This window comes from Chlorocebus sabaeus, chromosome 7 (assembly GCF_047675955.1).
Source record: "Chlorocebus sabaeus isolate Y175 chromosome 7, mChlSab1.0.hap1, whole genome shotgun sequence".
Taxonomy (NCBI): domain Eukaryota; kingdom Metazoa; phylum Chordata; class Mammalia; order Primates; family Cercopithecidae; genus Chlorocebus; species Chlorocebus sabaeus.
In genome coordinates this window covers 91,455,246-91,468,307 of record NC_132910.1, presented here as the reverse complement: position 1 = coordinate 91,468,307, position 13,062 = coordinate 91,455,246, and the positions used below count along the sequence as shown (strand labels likewise).

Below are 13,062 nucleotides of genomic sequence, written 5' to 3'. Positions count from 1 at the left end.
CCATTATAGAAAGTAATTTGGATGCTACTATCAAAATTTAAAATGTCTATAATCTTAACAATTATATTTTCACAGGTAAGAAATGGCATATATTCTAGGACATTCACTATAGCATTGTTTGTATTAATAATAGTAAAATTTTGGAAACACTAAATGTCCTCCAAGAGGACATAAGCTAAATAAATTATGGTATATCCTCAAGTAGAAAACTATGCAGCTGTTAAGAATGAAGCCATATATATATATGTGTCTATCTTTGAGCATATATATATATATATATATATATGCTCCAGCCAGGCATGAGCATGGTGGCTCTCTCTACTAAAAATACAAAAACTTAGCTGGGCGTGGTGGCAAGTGCCTGTAATCCCAGCTACTCTGGAGGCTAAGGCAGGAAAATTGCTTGAACCCAGAAGGCAGAGGTTGCAGTGAGCCAAGGTCGCACTATTGCAATCCAGCCTGGGCAACAAGAGTGAGACTCCATCTCAAGTGAAAAAACAATAATAATAATGGAGCTCCTAGAACAGTCTTGACACATAGTAAGCATGCAATATATATTTGATGAATGAGTTTTTAAGTAACAAAAGCAAGGTCTAATATATTATGTATAGAATGCTATCATTTGTATAAAAAAAGAATGTATACATGTGTGCATGTATGCATAGAGCACAACGGGGAATATGTACCAAAAATTGGCAAGTTAGCAGAAGATTTAGGTGGGTGGTAGATGAGGACAAATAACAGGCACAAACAAAAGGGAGGGAAATACTTTTATGTGGTACCTTCTGAGTGTTGTAACATATGCATTTTTAAACTTTTTGAACAATTAGTAATTAATATAAAACATTGTATTTACAGGGATGAAAGTGAACCTGCCCAAATAGAAGATTCAAGTGCTGTTAAACCTGCTGGCTGGCTTGATGATGAACCAAAATTTATCCCTGATCCTAATGCTGAAAAACCTGATGACTGGTAAGCACTTTTCATCTTCAAATGTCGATTTTAAATGTTTCTTACATGCATTTTTGTTACTAGTTTATATGACTGATCTGAGACTTGAGGTTACTGTATTTGCTTTAATATCCTAAGGAATGAAGACATGGATGGAGAATGGGAGGCACCTCAGATTCTTAATCCAGCATGTCGGATTGGGTGTGGTGAGTGGAAACCTCCCATGATAGATAACCCAAAATACAAAGGAGTATGGAGACCTCCACTGGTCGATAATCCTAACTACCAGGTAACAACCGCTTGTTCCAATTCTTTAGTGAAGTTAAAAAGGTTGTGATCTTTTCTGTTTAAATATCTAATTATCTACGTTAACTTTTGGAAGTTTCATTTTTAAGATGTCAGAGAAAATAGACCCCAACTAATTTATATTTTAAAAGTAGAGCATCAATTATTTAATTTTCTGGGGAAATAAATCACTTCGTACTATATTCTTCCTGAATTATCAGTTGATGTTCACTTTGAAATAAACTTCTATTTTAGAAGTAAATATAAGAAGTAAATTCTGATCAAATAGACACACATTGTACATTTTAGTAATTAATGCCTGTGCTTAATTAGTGTACTTATTCTTTAGTATTATTAAAATTCTGATTTTTGGCCGGGCACAGTGGCTCACGCCTGTAATCCCAGCACTTTGGGAGTCTGAGGCGGGCGGATCATGAGGTCAGGAGATGGAGACCACCCTGGCCAACATGATGAAACCCCGTCTCCACTAAAAATACAAAAAATTAGCCGGGCGTGGTGGTGCACACCTGTAGTCCCAGCTACTCGGGAGGCTGAGGCAGGGGAATCTCTTGAACCCTGGAGGTGGAGATTGCAGTGAGCTGAGATCGCGCCACTGCACTCCAGCCTGGCAACAGAGTAAGACTCAGAAAAAAAAAAAAAAAAGAAAGAAAAAGAAAAAAAAGGAAAAAAAAAAAACCCCTGGTGCGATCTTGGCTCACTGCAACCTCTGCCTCCCGGGCTCAAGCGATTCTCCTGCTTCAGCCTCCCAAGTAGCTGAGATTACAGGTGCGCCCCAGCACACCTGGCTAATTTTTGTATTTTTAGTGGAGACGGGATTTCACCATGTTGGCCAGACTGGTCTCCTTAACTCCTGACCTCGTGATCTGCCCACCTCGGCCTCCCAAAGTGCTCGGGTTAGAGAAGTAAGCCACCGAGCCCGGCCCTGATTTTTTTCTGATATCAATCAGACATCTTTTGAGTGTACTTAGCTTTTTATATTAAAAGTTTCTATGTTATCCACTTAACCCTCTAGTTTTATCTTTGTAATTATTTATGGACACGTTCTAACATTATATATATATACAGTTTCATATTCTAATTACTCACTGAGTTTTTATTAAAAGCATTTAACACAAAATATTTCTTTTGGTAAATATTGTTTAATGTCTGTCTCTTTTATTCTACTTTAAACTCCCTAATACAAGAACCATGTATGTCTCCATCATTTGGCATAGTGCCTGGTCCAGAATACATACATGTGATGGCGGAGTGACTCAATGAGCAATGATATTGTTGAATGTATTTGATTTAATTGACAGTTTAATCATTTAAGATCTAATGGAAATTTTATGTTGAGTAGTTGTGCTGAGATTCAACCATACCTGATTAATGATATCTGTCATGGGTATATGTTAAATGGAGTAACTCCATTTTTGCTATACAATAATCTTTCTGATTTGGACAACTTGAGTAACATTTTGCAATGAATTTTACTAAATCTAAAAATTTGTCTAAAATAGACAAATTGTGAAATTTATTCACATTTCTGTTTATGTTGGATTTTCCCTTTTCCTTTTTTTGCAGAATTTAAAATCATTATCCCTCATAGGAAACATCGTGTACACAGCAAAAAGAAACAAGATTTTATTTCCAGTATGTTACTAATGAATTAATATCAGTTAAAGTTTTCTTTTTTCCAGTTAGCATTGTGAATTTCATTCAACAGCAGCTATTTATTAAGCAGCATTTATAATGAAGTTATTTTATTTGAAAATGTCTTCAATTACTTTTTCTTCCAGGGAATCTGGAGTCCTCGAAAAATTCCTAATCCAGATTATTTCGAAGATGATCATCCATTTCTTCTGACTTCTTTTAGTGCTCTTGGTTTAGAGCTTTGGTCTATGACCTCTGATATCTACTTTGATAATTTTATTATCTGTTCGGAAAAGGAAGTAGCAGATCACTGGGCTGCAGATGGTTGGAGATGGAAAATAATGATAGCAAATGCTAATGAGGTATGGTGTTGACCAATAGCAGTAGTGATATAACTATGAATAATGATAGTAAGATTTGGTCTTGGTTGTAGGTTATTCAAATGGCTCTTTTAAAGGCAAATAAATGTGCAATAATTACTAAATGCCAAGGAAATGTGTTTGAATAAGTTTATGCAGATAAAATATTTTGCTTTTTATGTTACTTCATTATGAACTACATATGCATATGTAAGTCCTCATTTTATTCATTGAATTATAATATCTCTAATGGGATTTAATGCTTATTTACTGTTTATAGAAGAAGATTACTTAATATCTTTGTCATCTTGCCAATTCAAGACCTAAGTGATAATGATAATCTAAATATTACTGTTTATTTATTTTAACTATTTTTTAGTTAGAGGAATGTACAAATAATTTATATTTTAACATTATTAAATTCTGTTCCAGTTTTTTCCCGAAATCTTTGACACTGTTTAGAAAAGGTTAAGCTAAATATTTCAACACACTGCATCTTAGAAAATATATCTTTAAATTCAGTTGCTATAAAGAAAAATTCTTACCTTACATTTGGTTCCTTGGGTCACTAGCGAAAAACCTTCAAAAGAGTAGGTAAAGAGGGATTCTCGTTTTGAACCTCTTGTACCTAAAACATTTGATTTTTTAAATTTTATTTTAATAAGAGAAATAATATCCTTATTGAGGGTCTTGTATGTGACATGTGTTTATATAAAAAAGAAAACAATTCTGAGGTATGATTTTAATAAGTTCTTTAAAAGTACAGAATGAATGATCACTTCAAATAAACCAGGTAATACATCCATAAAAGGTAGTTCTATTCTGAAATTTACCAAAAAGGAAAATTACCATTTTTCTTGCTAGTATGTTAGAAGTTTCCATTTTTGTCATAACATATCTTCTGCTATCAAGTCTCACTCAGTGATGCATGCTAATAATTAAATTAGACTTTACAAAGTATAAGGTGGGAAAATGAAACTTACTTACAAGTTCATCACTCGTTAATGTAAAATGCCTGAGTAAATAAGTTTTTTGTATCTTGTGTTACCCAGTAAAGGTTTGTAAAATTTGAATTGCATTTTTGTGCTTATCTCATCTATAGCCTGGTGTATTAAAACAGTTAATGGCAGCTGCTGAAGGGCACCCATGGCTTTGGTTGATTTATCTCATAACAGCAGGAGTGCCAATAGCATTAATTACTTCATTTTGTTGGCCAAGAAAAGTAAAGGTAAAGAAAATTGATTTCCTTCAACTTTTTCCCCCAAATTTCTTATTGTTTAGGAGTTCTATAAATTGAGCAAGTGATTCTTAAGAGTAATAAACTAAATGTCTCATAAGTTTTACTTTCATTATGTATGTTATCAATTATTGCAAAAAAAAAAAACTTTTTCAAAATAGCACTCTGCCTTTAGTAAAAATATGTTAACTACCACAGAAGAAATATAAAGATACAGAGTATAAAAAAACCGACATATGTATACCACAAACAAAAGGAATACTAGAGCAAGAAGGAAAGGAAGAAAAAGCAGCCCTGGAAAAACCGATGGACCTGGAAGAGGAAAAAAAGCAAAGTGATGGTGAAATGCTTGAAAAAGGTAAGACAATGAGAGTGATTTATAATGGAGACCCTGGGTAAAGCTCATAAAACAGTATATTGCCTTGAAATAACTAGGTGTTAACACTTGTTTATTATCAAGTTTATACATCTGAATCTCCCAAGAATATGTGACTATGGCAAGAAGGAGTAATAGTCATCTGAGCAGTCACCCTGTTTATACTTTTTGTGTTCTAGGAAGAAGGAGATTTAAATAGTGTTCAGTTGCTTCAGAGCCTAGCAGTTATGAATCCCATAGGCCATAGCTTTTTGCAAGGATGTTTCTTGGCTCTGGGAGTGTAGAAGATGAGATGGAGGGTGATAGAGGTTATATATAATGGCTTCTATAGAAAAGAAATAGATATAAAGCAGGTGATTGCAGCAACAAAATCAACACCAAGTCTTCCAATGGCTATTGTTAATCAGATGCTTACCATATAGAATAAATAATTTAATTAATTTTCTGAAAGGATTGCTGAACCTATATCCCCTTCCCATCCCATATTAAACTCTTGAAGATGTTAGAACTGAAGTCACCATTTGGTGGCTCTCCACTGAGACCTCCTTACATGAGGTAAAAATAAAACTGTTGATTTGCCCAGTGTCCCAAGTCAAATGTCTTGAAGCACAATGTTTAACTCACTTGATGAAACAGTTGACTTAAAAACACATGTGTGTCTATTTTTTTAAGAGACAGTGTATATATATACACACATATACATGTATAAATGCATGTACATGTATTTATTAGGATGGGTATCTGAAACAACAAATACTTCAGGTTGTAAGTTTTCAGCCTTATTTTTGTAACTTCTTAGTGCTTAGTATATTGATGTCTGGATCAACCTTATTTAGAGGACATTTAAGTATCAGAAGGGCCTGCTTGTATAAAGGTACTTTCACCTATACATGTAGTCCCACACTGGAACTACATGGAAGAAGTAGAGTTGATTTTTCAACTTCCCTTTCCCCAAAGCCCATTCTTGGTGGGGTAGGAGTTTTTACTTTATATAGCTCCTAGGACATGCTTAATATCTTTTGGTTAACAATGATGACAAAAGTTGGAGGTTCTGCTAAATGGAATCCTAAGGAGGGTCAGTAACTGAAAAAATGCCTGATTATGTCCACAGAGAACAAACATAAGTAAATAACATATTGAAGATTAAAAGATCACCAAAAATTAAAGGAAGTATTTCCCGAGACAGGAACACAGGAAAGATGATTATTTTTTGGTTTTCATATTACATACAGATTGAATGCTTAAGAAGTTTTTAAAACTTGTCCCCCAACTCAAATATGATGATTCATTTATAAAATATGACAATATAATGAGTATTTATAATTTTTAAAATTTTGAATGGAAGAAGTTTCTTCTAAATCTTGGAATAAATCTTGGAATTTAAATAAATCCCCTTTATTGTACTTAATACTTTTCAGTAGCAAAATTCTAATTTATTGAGTCTTTGCTTTTAATAAAATCTGTATTCTAGAAGAGGAAAGTGAACCTGAGGAAAAGAGTGAAGAAGAAATCGAAATCATAGAAGGGCAAGAAGGACGTAATAAATCAAATAAGTCTGGATCAGAGGATGAGGTAACAGAAAATAAACTGGTTTCTATGTATAGTTGTTATCCATAAAAAGTTCTTTCAATAAAAGCACCAATCTGGTTTATGAAAGAATTTTTGCCATATTTCTCTCAGCTTTTATAAGAGCCTCTATATTGTTTTTAAAACATATCCATAAGGAAGGAAAGACAAATACTATAATTTATATTGTCTCAATGCCTAATAAAACAGTATAGAGCAAGCCTGTGACTTACAAAATATGAAGATAGAATATATGTATCCAAAATTATGACTTTCTCATTGAAATTCTGTTGAAAAGCATAATAAACACATTGTTTGAATATTTAAAAGATAATTGTCATTATTATAATTTTTGTAGCTGTTGTAAAACATCCTTAATGTCTCAACATTTTACTCTCATGTTTTGAAATATTCATTCACTGGGTAGTTGAGTACTATCTGCCTAATAGGGTATTTTTCTCAAATCTTTAATGAATTTCCCCCACCCCTATCAGTCTACCCTGTTTTGTGTCCTGATACAAAATGGAACTTTGCACAATGCTTTTTTTTTTTTTTTTTTTTTTTGTAAGTTATTATGGAATGAGAAATCCAGAGTATAATTAGAGCCAGAGCTTTCTTTTTTCTTTTTCTTTTTCTTTTTTTTAACCCAGCATAAACCAAAAACCAGTTTTCTCTGGCCCTTAAAGAGCTACATAACCTTACCACACAGAGTCACCATGCTAACATTACATTTCAACCACGTAGGTAGGATAAAAGTATAGTTCTGCCTGCTGTTGCATGTGATTAAATTTTGTATTTTATCTATTTGAAGAAATCCTCCAAATAAATTTGCAGTTATTGTTAAGTCTTTCCTAATGTTCAATCAGTACACATACTGGCTGCTGATCTTCCTGCCCTCTGAGTTTTTATAGGGACTTTGGGGACCATTATCTAGTATGAATATCCATATTTAGGGAGACCTAGGTGAAGACAATTTCTTCCAGAGCCAAGGTTTAAATAATCATTGTTTCTGCTGTGACTTTCTTAAAATAATACCTGCAGTCATTTACTTGAATATGTATTCTATTTACATTTATGTTACAAAATACTTTGTGTACCTTCAGAAATATCTTAATTACATCTTTCAGTCTTTCTGTCTTTTTATGTGTATGTCTCAGTGAGCTAGAATACATCGATTTTTGTATAGCCTTGAGAAATAACTGTAACTTTATTTCATATAATACCTTCATAATAGCACTTGATTGATAGCACATATATTTTAGATAATAATAAATATATTGTTTACTACTATCTACTAGTTACTTGTTATACTAAAAGAAACCTTTTCATAATTATTTTTTCTAGATGAAAGAAGCAGATGAGAGCACAGGATCTGGAGATGGGCCAATGAAGTCAGTACGCAAAAGAAGAGTACGAAAGGACTAAACTAGATTCAAGTATTTTTAATTCCTGAGAGGGATGTTTGGCATTCTAAAATCAGCATGCCAGACTTGAACTTTAATCAATCTATGCACATCCTGTTTCTAATATCTAGCAACATTTTTCTTTCAGACATTTATTTTAGTCCTTCATTTCAGAGGGAAAAAAAAGCATCTTTGAAGTTACCTGGTCTTTGAATTTAGAATAAAAGTGGCACATTACATATCGGATCTAAGAGATTAATACCATTAGAAGTTACACAGTTTTAGTTGTTTGGAGATAGTTTTGGTTTGTACAGAACAAAATAATATGTAGCAGCTTCATTGCTGTTGGAAAAAATCAGTTATTGGAATTTCCACTTAAATGGCTATACAACAATATAACTGGTAGGTTCTATAATAAAAATGAGCATGTGTTCTGTTGTACAGAGCTCAATGCAATAAAGTTTCTGTATGGTTGTTTGATTCTATCAACAATTGAAAGTGTTGTATATGACCCACATTTACATAGTTTGTGTCAAATTATAGTTATGGTCAGTTGTTCGCTTAAATTATAGATTCCTTTAAAGAGGTGCCTTGTTCATAAAATCACTGGATTATATTGTAGCATATTTTACATTTGAATACAAAGATAATGGGTTTTATCAAAACAAAATGATGTACAGATTTTTTTTCAAGTTTTTATAGTTGCTTTATGCCAGAGTAGCCCATTCACAAAATTTCTTATGCATACATTGCTATTGAAAATAAAATTTAAATATCTTTTCATCCTTAATACCCTATTTAACAGGTTATTGTTGGGGAAGCTTTATATTATTTTCCTTATTACTAAGAGATTCTAATGGCTGATTTCAATCCATCATGTTTTTATATTTTTTTTTCTTGTTTCCAGTGGGGTTGGAATGCTTTTGTATTTTTATCTTTTTTCTTTTTTCCTGACAAGTTTCAGTCTATTTTAAGTCTGTCATCTCATCTATGAATAGCTTCAAAGCTGCCACTGAGGTAGATAGGAGCAAGTATTATTATTGCTCTTCTTTTTAAATCAGTTACCATGTCACTGGACTATATTAAAATGGAGTTGTGTTGTTCCATTTAAAATATTTTATTTATGAAATTCTTATGTCTGGGTAACAGGTTTAGACTCTTTGGAAGAGGATCTAAATCTTTGAGACCACAGAACTACTTGAATACTAACTACCTAGAGAACTTTCCACATGTTAGGTAGGATTTTGGATTCCTTCATAGACGTACACATACCCCATCTTTAGGCAAGCCCTAAACTATTATAGGTTCTCATACAACTCCTTCCCCAGTAGGTAAATTTAGAACTTATGAATAAGGAAAATAAGTCTCTAGCTTCTGCTTTTACTGAAGGAAGCCAAACATAGCCACTAATACTATTCACTCCTTACTTCAAAGAGTGAATTGAGAAAGAAAATAAGTTATTTACTCCATTGTTATACTCTGAACTTCTATAAATTGGTGGTAGAAAATCTTAATACATAGTATTTAGCCATACTTTGTATTTATTTACTATGAACTGCACACATCTTGCAAGCATTCTCCCTCTCTAGCTCACCTTGCATTTGGAGTGTAATAACCCTAGATGAGAATATTTCTGAAGGTAAACCACTACTTCGGGAGATAACTTCTTTTTTAATTTAATGAAAACCTTCTTGCCTGGCAAGATTCTTGCATGTGAACATTTTTCTCTAAAGACTCTTTAAAGCTTGGGGTTTTTTTTGTTTTGTTTTGTTTACTTTCTTGGTTGCAGATTCATTTGTTTGGTTAAACTCCATGAGCTTGCAGTGGTAAAATTTGAGCAACTGAATTTGCCAAATCACTGCTAAATCCTGTGCACATACTCCTTTGTGGATGTACCGTAACTGACAGGTTTAACAAAACTAAAACTCTAATGTATAACCTGTGCTATATCCATGCAATAGACAGTCTTTCTTAATAATCAAATGGCTTTTTCCTTTTACTCCCTAATCTGACTTTATTGTTCAAAATGACTTACATCTTATCCATAAAGGAGAAAAATAGTGTATTTTGCTTTTCTTTATTTTAGTTTGCCTTTTCAGAGGCTTTTAAACTTTATCAGTGTAAAGTAACGTCCCTTTTCTTGAATATTTTTTACTGATGGTCTTGCTTCCATTAATCATTTCTCCAAGAAAACATCATGTTTCTAGAATTAGTCTTTTTGAGCTATCAGACCACATTTGGAGGAGAAACATGATGGAACTGCTTACATGTTAAAATGAACCACTAGAAATGAATTTAATGTATTTTAAAATTTCAGAATTCTAGTCCCTAAATGGTTTTGTCTTCAGTAGAAACTATTCAGAATAGTTAAAACATAAATACATTACACTCTAGGCATCTGTGAACAATGTTTTGTTCTCTTTTTAATTGTGGCTATATGTTCTAACTTTAGCAGGATTTAAAGATTATAAGATGGCTAAAGTAAGATAATTAAATCTTTTATATGTGATTTATTAAAACATAAAAGAGTTTCTGCATACATTTCAACAATTTCTCCCCCCTCAAAAGTATATAACTCCCATGTATTTCCATAGTATGAGAGCTGAGTTTTGGAAATAAAATTATCCCTTATTCTGAAAGGTCAGATATGAGGCAAATTGATGGGAAAGAGAATGCATGGAAAAGTAGGGTAGTTTTAGAGAAGATGGGCAACATGACAACTGGAAAAATGGGCTTTTACCACCCAACGTAGTTATCACATATTTTGTGTTTGTTAAATGAATACTTTTTGGTAAAATTTGGGGGTATTTCCAAGTTTTAATAGCACTTGATAAGCCATCTATAATGTATACATTTTAAAACAAGATACATTATAAAATTGATTACAATGAATGTACAACTTCAGCTTCTGTTATCTCTCAACCCACCCTTTCATAGGTCCAAAGGCTAACGGCCAACATAAAGTCCTTGTTACAGTAAATGTGCCTTTTTTGTTTTGTTTTTGTTTTTTGAGGAGTCAGAGTCTCACTCTGTCACTCAGGCTAGAGTGCAGTGGTACCGTAACTCACTGCAGCTTTGAACTCCTGGGATCAAACAATCTTCCCGCTTCAGTCTCCCGAGTAGCTGGGACTACAGGCAAGTACCACCATGCCTGGCTAATTAAAAAAAAAATTTTTTTTTTGGAGAGACACGGTCTCACTATGTTGTTCAGGCTGGTCTCAAGATCCTAGGCTCCAAGGAATCCCCTTGCTTTGGTGTCCCAAAGAGCTGGGAATACAGGTGTGAGCCACCACACCTAGCCTTGTAAATTTGTCTTTTAAATACCATTAATCTCTGATTCCAGTGAAATAAACTGCAGCTAGTTTTCTGATAAGAGTAAGAAGGAATTAAGTCTCTTCCAATTCTTAACCTTTCATATCTTCACATTATCTGTTCTTTCATGATTTACAAATGCTCTTAACAACTAATCTCTGGTATCCACTGGTAATAATTTTGGTTACATGCACATTGAAGAATCTGATGACAGCCACCACAGAGTGTTCAGGGAAAAACAAAATTTTTATTGGGCAAAGTAAAGAATGGCTTTACATTCTAAAGTTAGGAACAATTTCGCTTTTCTTTGGACCATAAAATTAATTTTAGATTTTATAATTCAACTATCATTTTTCTTTTACAAAAGGGACTAGATCACAGGGAATAGGGACAGGAATAGAGATACGATATTAACTGGTTGGAACTAAATGCATACATGATTTTGGTTACTTTTCTACAAAAGGTTTTGTTGCTACAATTCCATAACCAGAAATCTCTGAAAAGTGAAAGGTTTTTCCCAGCATTTTGGTAACAAAACTCACCTGGTAGCTGAGCCTGACTTGCTCAGCAAGATTTTATATATATATAGTCTTTCTTTATCCTACTTTAATACTCATTTTGCTGCAGAAATGTTAATATACTTAATTATACGTGTTGTGCCAAACCATATTGGTGTCTGAGTCACAATATTTTATAAAATCTGAAAAATTCCAAATTCTAAAACATCTGGCCCTGCAAGTTTCAGACGAGGAACTGTGATTTGTAGTAACCTGCTGTGAGTCCAAAGGGAATATAAAGAGGACACATTTTGCATAGAATGGCAGTGTCAATATTGGGGAAATTCCTCCTGGGAAACAGTGGGGAAAATGGGTGTCTTGAACTATTTGGGATGCTATAATAAAATATAGACTGGGTGGCTTGTAAACAACAAATGTATTTCTCAGTTTTGGAGGCTGGAAGTCTGAGATCAGCGTTGAGGGCCCTCTCCCAGGATGCAGACTGCTGTCTTCTATGTGGCAGAAAGAGAAATCTCTGAGGTCTCTTTGCATAAGGACACAATCCCATTCACGAGGGCTTCACCCTCATTACCTAATTATCTCCCAAAGGCCCCACTTCCTAATCACCTTGGGGTCAGGATTTCAACCTAAGAATTTTGGGAGGACACATTCAGTCCATAACAAGGAGTATGCTGATTTTTCCCTACCAAATATTATTCTACCAGCATGTAAGCTAGGAAGTACTAAAGAAAAAACCATTCTGACACTTGTTAAAGCAGTAAAGAAGACTACTCAGGACTGTATGTGTTAAGACCATCATCCAATAAGGGAAAGAAACCGGGCTCAACTAACACAGCAAATACAGCTGAGGATTTATAGTCAATGAGTAGTGATGAGGTCAGTGTATGGAAAATTACTAAGTGGGGACATCAAGAGTAGGATGATTCTTGCCAGAGACAGTCCAGGTTGATGATCATGTTACTGAGGATGAGATTCTCTCTAAACTGATTTAGCAGGATTTCTGCTAAAACTGGACTAGTGAAGAAGAGGGCTCAAAGGAGCCTGTCTAAAATTTGGTCGAGTCTTTTCCAGAAGCTGGACACAGTCCCTGTGCACACTGTGTACCACTTATATTTCTAATGAAGAAATTATCCTGAAGTATTGCATAGCAAAAACTAAGTATATAGCATTAGCTTACCATTAACATGACAAGCAGTGGGGATATATTTTGACACCTACTAAGCTGATAGCTCTAGTTGGAAAAAGACAGAATGTTAAATGAATTGGCTATTCCTTGCCTTCAGCAAGGTTATCAAAAAATTTTGACATTTTCATGCAGAGATGGAAGGGAATAGACCAAGTTCAGATACAAGGAACCTCACAAAAGTAAGCCAATTGTTTCTGAAGTCTGAATAGCAGCAAA

At 33.7% G+C, this 13,062-nt stretch overlaps 1 protein-coding gene across 2 annotated transcripts in view; it reads left to right on the top strand.

Annotated features, from left to right (window-relative positions):
- Positions 1–11,809, top strand: part of CLGN (calmegin) — a 35,672-nt gene extending 23,863 nt beyond the window's left edge. For both annotated transcript variants that reach the window (XM_007999845.3, XM_007999848.3), the window contains exons 9-15: positions 859–972; positions 1,090–1,240; positions 3,036–3,251; positions 4,351–4,476; positions 4,684–4,843; positions 6,333–6,433; positions 7,772–11,809. In XM_007999845.3, the coding sequence (XP_007998036.1) occupies positions 859–972; positions 1,090–1,240; positions 3,036–3,251; positions 4,351–4,476; positions 4,684–4,843; positions 6,333–6,433; positions 7,772–7,852 (949 nt within the window). In that variant the 3' untranslated portion in view covers positions 7,853–11,809. The remainder of the gene's footprint in view (positions 1–858; positions 973–1,089; positions 1,241–3,035; positions 3,252–4,350; positions 4,477–4,683; positions 4,844–6,332; positions 6,434–7,771) is intronic.
- The last annotated feature ends 1,253 nt before the right edge of the window (positions 11,810–13,062 follow it).